This window comes from Fragaria vesca, linkage group LG3 (assembly GCF_000184155.1).
Source record: "Fragaria vesca subsp. vesca linkage group LG3, FraVesHawaii_1.0, whole genome shotgun sequence".
NCBI lineage: Eukaryota > Viridiplantae > Streptophyta > Magnoliopsida > Rosales > Rosaceae > Fragaria > Fragaria vesca.
Genome location: NC_020493.1, coordinates 13,018,417 through 13,035,973, shown reverse-complemented (window position 1 = coordinate 13,035,973; position 17,557 = coordinate 13,018,417). Strand labels below are relative to the sequence as shown.

The following is a 17,557-nucleotide window of genomic DNA, read 5'->3' as shown; positions in this document are numbered from 1 at the left end:
GAGAGAGAGAGAACAGAGATCACACACAGCTTTTGTGATCCTAATGAATTAAATTTGAAAGTACGGTAAAGGTATATTTTAGGTAGAACAGAAAAAGTAGATGATGGGCCTCGACCAGAAAGTGGACTTATATGGGTAAAAAAATGAGGGTGGATTTGTGTAGAAAAAAAATGTTTAGAAAGCGACTTTCTACAGAAAATAACGTTACCGTGGATGGCTCCTCCAAAAGTCCAAAGTCTACAAAACCTACACCGCAAGAAAGGGGACCCTATCTGATCCAGAAGGCCGGAACCTCATCCCGAAACGTATCCGTCACCGTAACCGCCTGAAACCTCCACGTGGTCACGTGGCCCGCTGACACCGCTGACGTGTCACCGTTCAAACTCAAAATCCTCCTTTCCCCTCAAATTTAGCAATAACCAGAGAAAACGACGGCCCAAATTATTGGAACCCTTTCTTCTTCTTCTTCTTCTGCTCCTCACTCCTCTCTGCTACTTATCCCCTAAACGACGCCGTTTTGTTCCACAGTCTCCGATGTCTTGGCTCAGAAGCCTCATCAGAGCCTCATCAAGAGCCTCACCGTCTTCTACAACCAAATCCAGAATCAGCGACCCCTTCTCCTACTCTCTCCTCTCATGCTTCACCACTGAGGCGGCGCGGCCGGTCCAGCCGCCGCCGGCGTTCTCCGGCTTGCGGCCGACGAAGCCGGGGGAGAAGCCGAGGGTGGTGGTGCTGGGGACGGGGTGGGCCGGGTGCCGGCTGATGAAGGAACTGGACACGAAGATGTACGACGTTGTTTGCGTCTCGCCGAGGAATCACATGGTGTTCACGCCGCTGCTGGCGTCCACGTGCGTCGGCACGCTGGAGTTTAGGTCGGTGGCGGAGCCGATCGGGAGGATCCAGCCGGCGATTTCGAAGGAGCCCGGCTCGTACTTCTTTCTCTCCAATTGTATTGGCCTCGATACCGATAAGCATTTGGTACGTTATGGCGGCTGAGATTGATCAATTTAGGGTTTAAGTCTGAAGATTTTGGATAGACGGTAGTGTATGACATGTGTTTGATTGCTATTGGATCGGAGTTTGTCTTTTCTTGTAATGGAAAAGGTGGAATTAGACAAGTCTAGGCGTTGTTCTATGTGTGTGTGAAATTGGAAATGTGGTTCTTGGACTGAGAGTAGCTTTATTGTTAGTAAATAGATGCCGAAATAGTAGTGATGCAATGTTCAGTTACAGAATTAGCCTATTTATGGTTGGTAGAGTTCGAAACTAGTGGAACAAGTAATGTATTGGTCAGTTACAGAATTAGCCGATTTCGGTTATGCTCGGAAGTTTTGGAAGAGGAATTACATGTGTCATTGTTATTGCACTGAAGTTTGTCTTTTTCTTGATAGGAGCTAATTAGTCCATGCATCATTGAAGCGCAACTGCTTGAAATTGGGAGTGATTCTTTATTATTCAGTTACGGAGTTAGCCTTATTGTGGTGGATAAAAATGTTTGAGATTTGAGCTATATCTTAATTGCAAGAAATTTTGGTCTGAAGGTGGAATGCGAGACTGTTACTGATGGAGCTGATAACTTGGAGCCATGGAAATTTGAAATTGCCTACGACAAGCTGGTAATTGCATTGGGTGCACAGCCTACAACTTTTGGGATACGTGGTGTTGAAGAACATGCAGTTTTTCTTCGTGAAGTCTATCATGCCCAGGAAATCCGTAGGAAGCTGCTCTTAAATTTGATGCTGTCGGATGTTCCCGGTATGTTGATGCCAGTACATTCATATTATTGCACGACAACATTGATATCATTCTGTATTTCATCTTGGATTTGGTTTTCGAGGCAGGTGTTTCAGAGGAAGAGAAAAGCAGACTCCTGCATTGTGTAGTTGTTGGAGGTGGTCCCACTGGAGTCGAATTCAGTGGTGAACTAAGTGACTTTATTCAGAGAGATGTTCATCAGAGATATGCTCATGTGAAAGATTACATTCATGTTACCTTGATTGAGGTTTGTTCGTCTTCACTTATCCTATGAGATATCATACAACCGTCTTGAATATTCTTGCAAGTCCTAGCCTTTTACAAAACATATGTAGAAAAAAAAAAAAACAAGGACAGGTCCTACCGGGAGTCGAACCCAGGTCACTGGAATCAAAATCCAGAGTGCTAACCACTACACCATAGAACCTTGTTGTTAGCTAACCTTTTACATAATGTCATTAGATATATTTGCAGTCCATGCAAATTAGTTTGCTGTGCTCATTTTATTGTAGAGGAACCAAGTCAGGAGTTTCGACTTGCTCCAAAGTTACATACACGTTGACATGATTTGATAAAAGTTACATACACGTTGACATGATTTGATAGCAGAGACAATTAGTTATGTTAATACTTTTTAAATTCCGCATTTTGAAGTTGAATGATGAGATTGAACCTTTGTATTTGTTTGTGTTATTATTTCATATTAGATTATATTTTGGGAGAATCACTTGGTAGGTGCTGTCACTGAATTTTGTAACCTTCAATACTGTTATAAATTCAAAATGTGTGTACCAAATAATTTGGCATGTTGAAGTGTTGAATATTCATGCAAGTCCTAACCTTTTATCAAACTATGAAAAAAAGGAAAAAAAAAATGAAGGAGAGGTCCTACTGGGAGTTGAACCCAGGTCACTGGATTCAAAGTCCAGAGTGCTAACCACTACACCATAGAACCTTGTTGTTAGCTAGCCTTTTTCATAATGTCATTAGATAATTGCAGTCCTGTAAAAAGTTCTGCCATGTAGTACATTGTAGTGGAAGTCAGTTTGAGTTTTGAGATTTGTTTGAAGTTTAGTTACATAGATTTGTTTGAAATGTAGTTACATAAGCATTGAAATGCCGCAATTTGTTTGTGACTTTATGTTGCTCTGTGCCGATGTTGTTGTTTATTTGTGGCAGATTTACTTGAATGAATCAAAGAACCCTGCCACTGAGTTACCTTGTGTAAATCAATTTTTTTTGTAAGCTCTGTACTGTCAGGAATTCAAATCTTGTGTACTAAATAATGTGGTCTGTATTGTTCGTTCAATATTCTTGCAAGTACTAGCCTTTCATACAATTTTTTTTATTGTTAAATATTTAGCAATTAAAGGTCCTACTATGTTATCCTATGAGAACCAATTGTCATCTTCAGCGCTGTTAGGAAGTCAAAATCTGTTATAGTGTTACATATGCTGAATATTATTGCAAGTCCTAGTCTTTAACAAAACCTATGAAAAAAAAAAAGAATGAGGGTGAGGTCCTACCGGGAGTCGAACCCAGGTCGCTGGATTCAAAGTCCAGAGTGCTAACCACTACACCATAGAACCATCTTGTTATCTAATATCTTGAAAAATTTGGATACATAATATAGTCAACCTGTTAACTGTTTAGTTTAGTGGGGAGGCAGGTTACCATTTCAGCGCCTTGCCAAAAATGTTGGAAATTATTCATGATTGTTCCTTCACAGGCTAACGAGATATTGTCTTCATTTGATGATCGCCTGAGGAAATACGCAACAAAACAGTTGACAAAGGTAAGAGAACTCCTGGTATCAAGCTTATTGCAATTATCGATCTGATAGTGCAGTGCCTACTCTAATTGTTGAATCTGGTCTCATTTTAAATGCATAGAGATTGATTGTAAATTCCAAAATTCATTTAGACAGGAAAATTCAAAAATTCAAAAAATCATTTAGACAAGAAAACTTATACCTGAGAACACCTTTTCCTGAGTAAAGGAGAAATCAATAATTGCTAATAATGGATAGAAGAGTGTTGGTTAATAAATCCATTAGATCCATGGATATGGGAATTATTCACTCAACAGTTTCTCTCAGTCAGGAGTTCGTCTTGTCTGTGGGATTGTGAAGGATGTCAAAGATAAGATGATAGTTCTCAATGATGGCACAGAGGTTCCTTATGGGCTGTTGGTGTGGTCTACTGGTGTTGGTCCATCATCTTTTGTAAACTCGTTGCAACTTCCAAAAGCTCCTGGTGGAAGGTAATCTATCTTCTTGTCCTGTCAAATGAATTTTGATTTCCTCTCGGGTTTTGGCTCTTGACCCATACATGCTCCCTATTTCACTACCCAAATAGTTAGTGTTCTTTAAATATATAAACATGCCAAACTGTAAGTAGGTGATGTTAATGTACAGTTTCTCTGACTACAGGATTGGTGTTGATGAGTGGCTACGTGTCCCATCCGTGCAGGATGTATTTTCAATTGGTGATTGCAGTGGTTTTCTTGAAAGTACTGGAAAACCAGTCCTTCCAGCTTTGGCCCAGGTTAGGAACTAGTTCAGGAGTAACTTATGCTAATTTAGTATATTTGTTTGTTTGGTCTGTAAGAGCATATCTGAATTCTTACATCTATTCATGATTAGTATTGTGAAAGTTCATAATTTGTATACCATCATGGTCCAGTATATTGACCGTTAGATGATTTTCAGTAGCAAGTACTAGCCAAACCGGCAATCAATTAGCAGGTTTATTTCCCTTGAGATGTGATTTGAGAAGAAGCTTATTGCTCGTGGGTTTAGTGATTCTATTTTTATTAGCTCTGTACCTTTAACCATGTCTATTTCAACTATGTGAAGGTTGCAGAGAGAGAAGGAAAATATCTAGCAAATTTACTGAACAAAATTGGTGAAACTGGTGGAGGGCATGCCAACAGTGCAAAAGAATATGTATACAAGGAACCTTTTGTGTACAAGCATTTGGGTAGCATGGCAACTGTTGGGAGATACAAAGCTCTTGTGGATCTGAGACAGAGCAAGGTGAATTGCATGTCGCTTTATTCCAACCCTTCCCTCTTGAGATTCTTAAATTTAGTGACTGATCTGTGTATCATAAATGCGTATGTCTTTTCAGGAAGCAAAAGGTTTGTCTTTGGCTGGGTTTGCTAGTTGGTTTATTTGGCGCTCGGCATATCTAACAAGGGTTATAAGCTGGAGGAATAGATTTTATGTGGCGATTAACTGGCTTACGACTATGGTGTTTGGACGTGATATAAGCAGAATATAGATTTTCAAAAGAAAGAAACCTACATTCTTATAGTTATAGCTCTATATATGCCTTCTTTTTTTATTCTTTTTTTTTTTTTTTTCTTTTTTTGGGTTTTTTTTTTGGTATATAGGTAGCATTTGCTCGACTGCTGGCCTTTTGAATGCAATTAAACCTGCATTTGTTTATAGGGTCAAATGTTTACGAATTCTTCCAATGAGCCAGTGCTGCAAAGTTTTTTCTTCCTTGTAATGAAAAATAAATTGGAATTGAATTTGACTTTTATATGGAAGTTGATTAATGTTAGTAAACAAGTGGTATGGAATTGATATCTCGTAAGATTAGCCTATTCTTGGTGGTCAAATTATATGAAGATCTGAATTTTACTATTCCTCAGATGCAAGAAATTTCATTTGTTTAGGACAATGTTTTGTTTCATCCGAGAGTGTAGCTGATGGAGCTTATGGCTCTTTAAGTATGGAAGTTTGAGTTCCTACTTGTTGGGAGCTCAGCCCACCGCTTTCGGAATATATGGGCTAGAAGAGCATAACAACTTTTCTTCTTCAGTCCACCATGCTCAGGAGAACAGTTTGTAGCTGCTTCAGGTAAGCTGTTGGAGTTAGCTTTATACTACTTCAGTCATATGACTTGGGTGCCCACTGTGTATTCTTGACTTCACCATTTTGGTTTTGGGCAGGGTTTGAATGGTAGAGAAAGGACTTGATACCACCCAGCAACGGGTCTGACAGAGAACTTAGTGAGCTTATTGAGAGAGATATTCGTCAAAGATTACATTATCTTGATAGAGGTTTGTCCGTTAGAGCTTATGCCATGAGATATCTTCAATCATTTAAATTTCTAGTCCAAGGGCCCTTTCAATTTTTTATTTTTTATTTTTTTTATTTTTTTTGAAATAAAATGAAACAAGGAAAGTTCCTACAGGGAGTAGGACCTAGGTTGCTGGATTCAAAGTCCAGAGTGATAACCACTACACCATAGAACCATGTTTTTGTGTAGCCTTCTACAAAACACTGCCAGATATAATTGCAGTATTTTAGCTGTCAACAGTTTATGAGAATTTAGGTCTACCATTTCATACTCAGCAAAGCTGTTTAAATCTTAGCTGTCTCACGGAAAGAGGCATTGAACTGCATTAACAGCAAGCTGACTCATACTGTTTTGAACTTTAAGATATGGCCTGGTATGGAGCTTATGGTAGTAAATGATTTGATTGTGTTTTGTCCTGGAATATTTGGTTTAGCCTACTTTACATATGTAAATGATTTGTCTTTAGATGTTTGTTGAGAAAAGAAGTATTCAAGTGCAAAACCCATGTGTCGATTTCCTATGATAAGTCGATTTCTGTAATTTTTATGAAACTTGTGGTGAATCTTTATTTCTCTCTCCCCCATAAAATCATTTTTATCTTTTATGTTTGCTGCAACTGTCGTAATAAGAGTCTGAGTGTGCTTTGGCTCATGATTCCGGTTCTATATCTTCCTATTCTCACTATGCATGTTGTTGAGTAATGATGACATACCTGTTAGGATGATCCTTATAACCCAATTTCTCTGGTTCAGGATTCAAGTTGATGAGTGGCTATGTGCCCCTGGCATGCAAGGATGTGTTTTCTGTTGGCGATTGGAGTTTTTTCTTCAAAGGTTAGGAAATTCTTGAAGTATTAGTTCTGCATGTTTTATCCTTCGAAAATCTTTTAATTTATGTATTGTAAACTAGATGTCAGCATTGTTCATTCATCGACTGCTAGATTAAAACATGGTACTAACTAAATAGTAGTCAAATAAGCAACCAGACAACTTTTGCATGGACCGTGGGAAAGTTCACAGGCTATAGAGTAATATTAGGCACGTGTTTTATGTGAAGAGAAAAGCAGACTCCTACACTCCATTGTTCTAGTCCCTCAGGAATTCAGCAGTAATAACCTTGCAGACTCCTACACTGTGTTGTTGCAGTCACTCAGGGATATCTATTTTAAGTTAATACAACTCTTCCCAATGATAAAACCACAATATATATAAATATATATATATATAATAAGGATATTTGGACCTGATAATATCTATATATATATATATATGCGGAGAGGATCTAAAGAGGACATCCGCACAGCCCTTAAAATGCGGTCGTCCCTCCGTTCTCCGTACGGCTCCGACGACGGCGTGCCTCCACCCCAGCGGCCTCCAGCAGCGTCCCCGATCACTTTCCCTCCCCGGCGAGTCCGCCGAATTCCAGTTTTCTGGCGAGATCACCCAAAACTTCAAACAAAATCGATCTCGCCGGATTCGGCGGACTCATCGGGGAGGAAGAGTGATCGGGGACGCTGCTGGAGGCCGCTGGGGTGGAGGCGTCGACGACTGCGTCGTCGGAGCTGTACGGTGGACAACGGAGGCACGTCCGCACTTTAAGGGTGTGCGGATGTCTGCCTCTAATCCCGACTGTATATATATGTATATGTAGATAGATAGAAAATCTATTGAACTAAAAGAAATCCTTAGAAAAGATGAAGGTGTGTCGATTATAGCATACTCTATGTGATACAACAATGTTAAACTTACTCTAATTTTTGCATCCCTCAGACTTCTAGAAATCTTTTTAGCAAAAACAAAAAAGAAAAGAGGGAATGAGAAGTCCAGAGTGCTAACCACTTTGAGTCTAGCCTTATATAGAAAGTCTCTAGCCGTACAACAATGCTTTAAATGCACTATGAGCAAACCAATTCACATTTTAAAGTTTAATGATGAAAATGAACCTTATCCTTGATTTTTGTGTCATATCAAGTAATCACGTGAGCTATGTGTGCGTCCTTACTATTGGAAATGAAGATATTTGTGTACCGAATGATGAGGAACTGCTTTCATGAGTTAAAATTCCTTGCAAGTATTATATAAGTTTTGAGAGGAAGAAATAAAAAACTTATGAATCGTAGGTCCTACCGGGAGTCGAACCCAGGTTGCTGGATTCAAAGTCCAGAGTGCTCACCACTACACCATAGAACCGTGTTGTTGTCTAGTTTTTCACAGAAAACCATTAGATATATGCAGTCCATGCGCGACCTTTACATGTCAACCCATTGTTGACTAAGAATGAGGATTTATAGTTTCTAACTCAGCAAACTTGTTTGAAACCTTTGTCCTGTGTGTGCATACTATGCATTGGAATGTAAATAAGATTGCAATAGTTTCTAAGTTTTGAATAACTATTCTGACATGCAATGATGACATTACAACTTCTAATTGTGTTTGGCTTGCTTCATCCAAATGTTGAAATAGTATCTTCACTAATATTTCAGGCGTGACTGAAACTGTAGCCATCCTGTAGAAATTATGCATTCCAATGTACTAATAGTACATTTAGTACTTTGAATTTTTGAATGCTAGTCCCACATTTGAAGAAATTTTAATGATATTCAACCTTCAAGTTATTTTCCCTCAGGTGTTATGGTTTTGTCTTTCATTTTTTTGTCACATTAGTAGATTCATTACTCGAATGTATCGGAGATATTTTGGTAGATGCTGCTGCCGTATTATCTCTCCTTTCCATATCTTCTAGGAATTCAAATTTTGCGTATATGTTGCATAGTGACTGGTCTTGCACAAAAATATTAAAAATAAAAGGAAAGAGAGGTCCTACCGGGAGTTGAACCCAGGTCGCTGGATTCAAAGTCCAGAGTGCTAACCACTACACCATAGAACCATGTTGTTGTGTAGTCTCTTACGGAAATCATTAGATGTGTCAATACTTTCATCTGCCAACTGTTTATGTAGTGCAAAAATAGTTTACAACTTCAAATTTACCGTACTTGGAAGATAGATATTCAAAATTTGTTTACCACATATGTTTATGGGTCCATCCTTGCAATTTCCATCTGTTTTCAAAAGTTTTTAGAAAGAGACAAAATTAAGAAACTTAAGAATCGCAGGTCCTACTGGGAGTTGAACCCAGGTTACTGGATTCAGAGTCCAGAGTGCTAACCGCTACACCATAGAACCAGTTTGTTGTCTATTATTCTGTAGAAAACCAATGTGCATAAATGGTAATCCATGCAAAACCTTAGCTGTCAACATTTTGTAGACTTCAGCTGTCGATATTTTGTTGTATTTGGAATTTGGATTTAACATTTCAATCTTAGCAAACTTTTCTACCCATAGAATGGGCAAGCTAAATTCAAGTTTGAGGGTCCACATTTGAAGTAAAATGATCACCATTTAGGCCTGACAAATTTTTTTATGAAACTTTAGCTGTCCTGTAGAAACTATAATCAACCAATGTTAATACTTTCTAATTCTTGAATGCTAGTTTTAGAGTTAGGTTGATAGACTCTGAAATTCAACCTTCAATTTATTGCTTTGCTTTGTACCAGGTTTACAGTTTGATGTTTGATATTTCATAGTTATGTCATTGGTACGATTGTTACTTGAATATGTTGGTTCTGAAAAAGGAAAGAAAAAAAGGTCCTACCGGGAGTTGAACCCAGGTCGCTGGATTCAAAGTCCAGAGTGCTAACCACTACACCATAGAACCTTGTTGTTGTGTAGCATCACCAAGATTATATAGGCCTTGTACCAATCAGTGTTTCGATCACCATTTTAGGCCTAACAAAAGTCATTTGAAACTTTAGCTATCCTGTAGAAAATATGATCAACCAATGTTAATACTTTCTAATTCTTGAATGCCTAGATTCTGAAATTCCACCTTTGAATTATTGCATTGCTTTGTACCAGGTTTACAATTCGATGTTTGATATTTCATATATATCTCATTGGTACAATTGTTACTCGAATAAGTTAGTTCTGAAAAAGAAAAAATAAGGTCCTACTTGGAGTTGAACCCAGGTCGCTGGATTCAAAGTCCAGAGTGCTAACCACTACACCATAGAACCTTGTTGTTGTGCAGCCTCACCAAGATATTAGATATTAATGCAGTCCATGCAAAGACCTTCATCTGTCTTCAGTTTACAGTAGTGGGAAAACAGCCCAAGTATTTGGAAGACTTGGTAACTGAGTATGCTGCTTTCTTTGCAAACAAACACGAATTACAATCATGTGATGAACTCCAGTGGCGCTAAGCTGCATAACAGTTGACATGGCTAAGAGATGGCTCGGTATGATGGTCGGTTGTTATTGGTTTGTGGGTGTGCTATGTGATGTCACGCCCGGTCTGTTTTCAGATTCGTAAATGCGTCTGTTGTTATTAGTTTAGAAAAATGAAACCAAAAGGCTGAGGTACTTGAGGTAAATGGTATTGATGGTGTTGGACTATAAAAGAAATGTTAGGTTACCCTGTTTTGTGGATCTGTGAAATACTTTTACCAAAGATGAGTACTTATAGTCAGTGGATTAAGAAGATAGCTCTCAATAATGGCTCATTGTTCCCTTATGGACAGTTGTTGTGGTCTATCAAATTCGGTGCACTGTTAGGTAGTGCTTATAAATAGATACACCTTGTGGACTTTTTGACTCAATTTCTCTGAGTAGTGGATGAGGCGATGAGTGTCTATGTATCCCTTCCCAGACAGGATGTGTTTTTTATTACTGGTTACAGTAGGTTCTCTTGGGAACTCTTGGAAACCATTTCTTCCGGCTATGGACCGGGTTAGGAATGTCTTGAAGAATAACTTCTGCAAGTATATTAGATTGTTCAAGACTGGGAAAGCATATTAACTCTTGAAGATATTTACAGTTACGGTTGTTAAAGCCCATAATTTCAATGTCAGCATGGTCCATTTGATTGGATAAACTATGGGTAGTAACTAGTAAGTAGTGACCAAGTAAGATTTTAGAGGCTTCTGGTATAGAATTCCTATTTGAGATGTTCTGTATTGGAAAAAAAGATACCCCCACAATCTGTCATTGTAGGAGACAGTTTAGTTGAGTTTGGTGGTTAGTAGCTTCATTAGAGAATGGTTCCTAATTGAGGTTCGTCTATTGAAGATTATGCTATGATAGAATGTCGAGTATTTTTGCATGATCAGCTTTATAAAAATGTTTGCTTTCTTTAGAAAAGAAAAATGAATTAGAGGTCCTACCGGGAGTTGAACCCAGGTTGCTGGATTCAGAGTCCAGAGTGCTAACCACTACACCATAGAACCTTGTTTGTTTTTAGTCTATGACACAATGTCATTAATATAAAATTGTAGAGTGAAAACTTGCCTAGAGTGTTTGAAACTTTAGTTATTCCTTATTTTGAAATTTTTTCTATTGCACATTTTGAAGTTGACTGATGAAATAGCACTTTCTACCATGTTCTTGTTGCTTTTTACCAATGTTGTTATTGTCTCCTTGGTTTATAGGTCACATTAGTATAAATGTATAATGACTAGAATGAAGTGAAACATTGTCAACAATATATCATTTCTGTGAGTTTACTGTTAAAAATTGAAATTTTTTTTTACCAAATGATGGGACCATGCTTTATTGGTTGATTTTCCTTGCAAGTCCTATCCCTTTGAGAAACAGACCAAAACAGAGAAGAAAAATAATAACCGGAAGGTCCTACTGGGAGTCGAACCCAGGTCACTGGATTCAGAGTCCAGAGTGCTAACCACTACACCATAGGACCATTTTGTGGTCTAGTCTTTTACAGAAACAATGGAGAAATGCAATCCATGCAGAAACTTTAGCTATCAACATTTTATTGTGTTGGAAATCTTGATATGTTATTCCAAATTTTTTTCTTTAGATGCATTGTGAAGTTGGATGAGTTCGAGACTTCTATCAGGTTCAATTGTTCATGTTGCTCTGTACCAGTGTTTTTCTTGTTCCATTGTATTATGTCACATGAGAATGAAGTGAAAAGTATTTCAGGTTTCTGTCACTACTTCTGTCTTTTTACTGTTAGACAATACCACATGATTGGACACTGTTCCATCAGTTGAGTGTCCTTGAAAGTCCCATCTCTTTTAAGAGACAAAAAAAAGATTTTAAGAATAATGGAAGGTCCTACTGGGAGTTGAACCCAGGTTACTGGATTCAGAGTCCAGAGTGCTAACCACTACACCATAGAACCCTTTTGTCTATTCTTTTATGGAATGAGAAACCATTGCGCACAGATGGTAATCCATGCACAAACTTTAGCTGTCAACTTTTTATTATATTGGGAATCTGAACTTACTATTTCAAATTTATGCAAACTTAGTAGCTAGCAATAGAGACTAATGGCAAACTAAATAATGTTGCTAATAGTGTTTCAGTCTGAAGGGTAAATCCACATTTGAATTTTAATGATGACACTGAAACTTCTACCTTATGTTTGCCTAGCTGTGTACCATTTAGTATTTAGGTCACCATTTCAGGCCTAAAAGTAGTTGGTTTGAAACTTCAGCTACCCTGTAGAAACCATGCATTGAACAGTGTTTGTACTTTCTGATTCTTGAATGCTAGTTCCACTTTTGAAGTTAGAGTATTCGGATTATTTTGGATGAGTTTCAGGTTTTATAATTTTATTTTTGGTGTTTATGTCACATTGGTACAAAGCTAAGAGATATGTAGCCTCGTACAGGAAGTTATTATATATAGATGCAGTCAGTGCAATACCTTCATCTGTCTATAGTATATGGTAACTATATAAGAATTAATCTTTTTTGGAAGATAATATGGTAACTGAGCATGCTCTTTGCTTCCCAAACAAATGAGGTATTACCATTGTGCGATGATAGCTTCTGGCCTTATGCTAAAAACAGTTGACAAAGCTAAGAGATGGCTTGGTAAGATGCTTGTTGATTTGATTGTGTGTGCATGTGATCATGCAGTTCAGGTCTGCTTCAGATGTTTAAAGATGTGTCTTTAGTTAAAGATATATCCAATTGAAGGACCCATCTAAAGTACTAGCAATGGTGCAATGGGTACAATTATTGTGGTGATAATCACTTTTATATCGTGTTTGGGTCTTGTTTTGTATGAGACCCCTATCCTGTGTTGGTGTAGAAGCAATCCCAATGGAGTTGAGTTGAGGTATAGCCCAAGTGTTGCTTAAGAGGTTCCTCATGTACCCATATGAAGAGTATATCCATGTTACCTTGATGAAGGGTTGTCCACTAAAGCTCATGCTGTGAGATACAACCATGGCTAAAAAAAATCTTGCACGCCCGTGTCCTCTTAAAAAAGAAATAAAACAAGGAACTCCTACTGGGAGTCAAACCCAGGTTACTCGATTCAAAGTTCAGAACACCACTGCAGCCTTAAACATTGTTTGTCTGTCTAGCCTCCTATAAAGGTCACTGTATAGAATAGGTACTGGCCATGGAAAACCTTACATTTTGTAGTGGAAGATTAGAAGACCATTGCAATGGTCTGAAACTTTTAAACTGGCCCCTATGAACTAAGTCTTGAATACACTAATAGACCACTGGGTATTAATCATAACTGTGCTTTTGACGCTAATTCCACATTTGAAGTTAAATAATGGTGCTGAACCTTCTATTATCAGCATTATGTTTGTGTCGCTTTTACCCAAGATTTGTTTATCGAGTGTTTTACTTTGTACTGTAGTATACTACTTGAACAGAGTAATACATACCTCAGATTTGTGTCAACAAGTTTCCTGTGAACAATTTTTGTTTTCTTATGGTTAAGCATACAAAATTTGTTTCTAAATCTTGTTCTCTGTTTCATATTTTTAATGTCCTTGTGAATCATCACCCTGCTGGACTCTGCAAATTTTGATAAAGAGAATACCTTGGGGCTCTGAGGTGGTCCCTCTGATTGCCGGTTTCGGAGTGCCCACTACACAATACTATCATATGACTATGCTGTTGTGTAGCCTCTTAAAATAGTTTGTTATGTATTAATGTTGTTGGTTCATTAAATGTAGGTGTGAACAATTTCTTACAATGGCAAATATATATTAGACTTACCATTAGTGTAATATGTTAATTGATTTATATTCTTGTCTTCTGAGGCAAACAAAATATCATTTTGGGTTTGATTATAGCCTGATATTTAGAGTGAAAAGTTTATTGATTTGATAGTGCATCAACTGTTATAGTGCCGGAGTATCTGGTCTGCTTTAGATGGAGTGATGTCATGGGACCACCGGTAGGCAAAACGAGTTTGTTAGTTTCTACTGGCCAATAATGAATATGTGAAGAACCACAGGTCCATTCTTAGTGTATTTGTCTCATGTATTTTGGTGTTATCTTGGGTGTTTCAGAGGAAGAGTATTGGTGAATTGCAGTCTGATTTCGCCGGTGAAATTAGTGACTTCATTCAGATTGGTGTTTGGCGGAGATGTTGCCGTGCGAAAAACTTCATTTGTGGTACCATGATGGAGGTTTGTCAATAAAGCTTTATGCTATGAGACACCATATAACCTTGTCGAGTATTCTTGCAAGTTGTATCCTTCTACACAAAATTTTTGAAAAAGAAACTATAGGAATGAAAGGTCCTACTGAGAGTTGAACCCAGGTCCCTAGATTCAAAGTCCAGATTCCTTACCATTACACACCATGTTGGTGTCTAACATCACACAGTTTAGCTCAATGGTTTCTTTGTCTGATAACTAGAGAACTGTCACTGTCTCAGACTAACCACAACTGTTTGGAACATAGCTATCCAATCATGCACTTGCAGCAAAGCTAAGTAATGTCTTTAGTATTACACCTTTCGCATGCTTCTTCCAAGTTTGCAAGTCAAAGGTTGAAACTCTGTCTGATTCTTCTAAGCCTTGCAACTTTTGAAATTGAACCTTGTATTGGCTCTTCGACTTGTTTAAAAGATTCACCGATGTTGTCTGTGTACCAATGTTGTTTTCTTTGGCCTTTAGACATTCAAATTTTGGGTACCAATAGTCTTCCATAATCCTTGAACTGTATCATGTCATACTCTTAAATGTTGCCGAATCTTGTACAACTTTTTTATTTATTTTATACAAAAATGAAAGGTCTGACCAAAAAGAGAAAAAAAGGTCCTACCGGGAGTCGAACCCAGGTCGCTGGATTCAAAGTCCAGAGTGCTAACCACTACACCATAGAACCATGTTGTTATCTAGCCTCTAACTTCCCTGAATGTAAACTGTCATCCAACAACTTTTGCTGCCAACAGTTCTTCATAAGTAGATACGATTTCATAGTTACCAAAAATGTTTGGAAGATAGTCTAGTGATTTAGAAATGATCTCTGTTTCACAAACATCGTTTGACGATCTTCTGCGGTGCTACACCACGAGACGCGCACTTGACAGAGGTTAGAAGCACTCGGGTATTTCTCTGGTTTTATTTTTTGCGTGTCTGTAATTTGTGCTTAGCTCCTAGTGTGTAAAATCATCTTTTTAGTTTTTAGTTCAATGCTCAAAGTTTAAGGTTCAAGGTTCAAGCAATAATCCCGTACTTGTAATTTCTGTGAGTCTTTAGTCTTTTTACTGGTAGCCAAAAGGGTATTTTAAGCACTTCATTGGTGTGGTTGTATGATCTCTCATTTTATTTCTACATATGTTTATACGCACTTGATGATTTCTCTCATCCTGCAGATTGTCTCGTCTCTGGGATTACGAACATAGATCCTAATGATGGCAGGTTCTTATGCGATGTTGGGTACTTTTTACAGTGTATTGGCGTTGGGCAATAATCTGCAACTTCCTGAAGATTCTTGTCGACGGTAACTTGGTAATCCAATGAAGTTGTCCTTGTGGGTTGTGGCAGTTTCTTGCCTTTAAAATCCCATAGTAGTTCTTGAGATTGTATTCTTTCATTACAAGTTTTATCTTCTTACCCCTCCCTGTCTAAATCTTTGTTTCCCTTGCATCTTATTTTCTACTATCCAATAAGATATTGTTCAGGATTCCCTTTGTTTGCTCTTGTTCTTATCTCAGTACCACTCTGTTAAGTATGATCTAGAAGTAATGTATCATTGTGATCTCAACATAGAGATTCTCTGACGACAAAGTAGTTATTGGTGGCCTGGTGGGTGATGCACATCCCTTCCCTACATGTCATGTTTTCACTTGATTGAAGTTGTGTTCTTGAAAGTGCCGGAAAACGAGCACATTCCAGCTTATGCTATTCTAGTGTAGAGAATTGCTGTAGGCAGGCGATTTGTTAGTTTTCGGATCCACTGCATGACTGCATTGAAATGTTAGTGTTGTTTCTTCTGTTCACAACTTTATTTATTTTTTTTTTCCTCATTTGATCGAACTCCATGATCATATACTGATATACGTGACATCAACTTTTTTCTTTCAGATATAGGATCTTCCATAGTAGTCTAGAACATGCAAAATAAAGAACAAACAACTCATGATTGATTTCATCATTGATTTATTAGTAAAAAAGTATTTCAGATTTATACTTGTTTAGTTGAATCAGGAATTGGTTTCATCAGTCCTTTAATCATGAAAGCAGACGCATTTGCCATTATAACAAGTAGCAACCATTCCAACTTCGCAACGGATCCTCTGTTCGCACTCATATGAGCTGTAACACGATGGCTTGACCACACCAGCGTCAATTACCGGTGAAGACTCGTCCCGGCTAGTGTCGGATGCTTTGCAACTGCATATGCCGTCAATACAAACAGACGGTCCAGTTTGGCAAAGGACGAAGCGGCAGTCACTAGAGCTGGAACACGGTGGCGACACCACAGGGATGTCAGTTACCGGTGCAGACTCGTCTCGGCTAGTGCCGGATACTTCACAAGTGCATATGCCATTGACACACAAAACAAAGCTTCCGGCGCATGAAGTTCTTTTGCAGTCTGTGTTTTTGTGGCAAGTCTCCACAGATTTTGCTTCTGAGAATTGGGATAAACCTGCATGTTTAAATATAGAGTTTAGTTTCCAATTCACACGTACAGTTGGTGTTTTATGATCTTTGATATTAAACATTGCGGTAGATAATGATACTCACAGGATGCAATGACTAAGAGAATCAGCATCCAGCTAATAGCCTTCTCCATTTCTATATCTCCTTGCTAATCTGATCTTTGAGAATATTTGTTTTCAGTTGTGCATATGTGAATTACCTTTGGAATTTGGTTTATATTTATATGGATTGTGGGCTTGGTGTCGATTAAATCAGAGATATGTTTCGATATTACTTCGTCAAATATTCTCCATTAATTTAGAGATTCTATTCTAAACGAGTTATCTCTGTTTTGTAAACCAATTTCCTTTATATAGAAAGCATCTTCAACAACTCTTGTTTTAATTCTTTGTTATAGAGGCGGAAATCACAAAAACTCTACAAAAATAAAAAGAGTTCAACTTCAACGGCTCTTCTATTCTATTATGCAAAATTAAATGCTTTTCTATATATATATTTTTTTGAAAGAAAGTAATATTAATATATCATTTATAGAATAGAAAATGACATCTCACTACTCCAAACAGTTGCAAAAAACAGAAAACCCACATTTTAAAAGATTTAAACAAATAAGGACATAAGCTCAAAGCCCAATAACAGATAGGAAGAGAGATGACTTGGATTTCAAGTGGAAAATTACCAAAATGTTTAGTTTTTCAACAAAATTACATGATATGCCACACCCTTCCTTCTCTCTTCCTCCCGATATGATTCACTCTCTCTCTCTC

The 17,557-nt window shown here is 37.9% G+C and overlaps 1 protein-coding gene and 12 non-coding genes across 13 annotated transcripts; 1 reads left to right on the top strand and 12 right to left on the bottom strand.

The window, feature by feature from the left end:
- The first annotated feature begins 534 nt into the window (after positions 1 to 534).
- LOC101305926 (alternative NAD(P)H dehydrogenase 2, mitochondrial-like) lies at positions 535 to 5,154 on the top strand. The gene is made up of 8 exons (XM_004295719.1): positions 535 to 978; positions 1,542 to 1,755; positions 1,842 to 2,002; positions 3,485 to 3,550; positions 3,854 to 4,017; positions 4,187 to 4,301; positions 4,613 to 4,792; positions 4,887 to 5,154. The coding sequence occupies exons 1-8, from the start codon at positions 535 to 537 to the stop codon at positions 5,037 to 5,039; spliced, it is 1,497 nt and encodes a 498-aa protein (XP_004295767.1). The 3' UTR covers positions 5,040 to 5,154.
- Positions 2,111 to 2,182, bottom strand: TRNAQ-UUG. The gene has a single exon. It is a non-coding gene; the product is annotated as a tRNA-Gln (tRNA).
- TRNAQ-UUG lies at positions 2,639 to 2,710 on the bottom strand. Its single transcript has one exon. It is a non-coding gene; the product is annotated as a tRNA-Gln (tRNA).
- On the bottom strand, positions 3,273 to 3,344 carry TRNAQ-UUG. Its single transcript has one exon. It is a non-coding gene; the product is annotated as a tRNA-Gln (tRNA).
- A 2,809-nt stretch (positions 5,155 to 7,963) lies between the features above and the next one.
- Positions 7,964 to 8,035, bottom strand: TRNAQ-UUG. The gene has a single exon. It is a non-coding gene; the product is annotated as a tRNA-Gln (tRNA).
- A 625-nt stretch (positions 8,036 to 8,660) lies between these two features.
- On the bottom strand, positions 8,661 to 8,732 carry TRNAQ-UUG. Its single transcript has one exon. It is a non-coding gene; the product is annotated as a tRNA-Gln (tRNA).
- A 224-nt stretch (positions 8,733 to 8,956) lies between these two features.
- Positions 8,957 to 9,028, bottom strand: TRNAQ-CUG. Its single transcript has one exon. It is a non-coding gene; the product is annotated as a tRNA-Gln (tRNA).
- A 460-nt stretch (positions 9,029 to 9,488) lies between these two features.
- TRNAQ-UUG lies at positions 9,489 to 9,560 on the bottom strand. Its single transcript has one exon. It is a non-coding gene; the product is annotated as a tRNA-Gln (tRNA).
- A 286-nt stretch (positions 9,561 to 9,846) lies between these two features.
- Positions 9,847 to 9,918, bottom strand: TRNAQ-UUG. The gene has a single exon. It is a non-coding gene; the product is annotated as a tRNA-Gln (tRNA).
- Positions 9,919 to 11,055: 1,137 nt separating this feature from the next.
- Positions 11,056 to 11,127, bottom strand: TRNAQ-CUG. The gene has a single exon. It is a non-coding gene; the product is annotated as a tRNA-Gln (tRNA).
- A 398-nt stretch (positions 11,128 to 11,525) lies between these two features.
- TRNAQ-CUG lies at positions 11,526 to 11,597 on the bottom strand. The gene has a single exon. It is a non-coding gene; the product is annotated as a tRNA-Gln (tRNA).
- Positions 11,598 to 11,972: 375 nt separating this feature from the next.
- On the bottom strand, positions 11,973 to 12,044 carry TRNAQ-CUG. The gene has a single exon. It is a non-coding gene; the product is annotated as a tRNA-Gln (tRNA).
- A 2,893-nt stretch (positions 12,045 to 14,937) lies between these two features.
- Positions 14,938 to 15,009, bottom strand: TRNAQ-UUG. The gene has a single exon. It is a non-coding gene; the product is annotated as a tRNA-Gln (tRNA).
- Between the last annotated feature and the right edge of the window lie 2,548 nt (positions 15,010 to 17,557).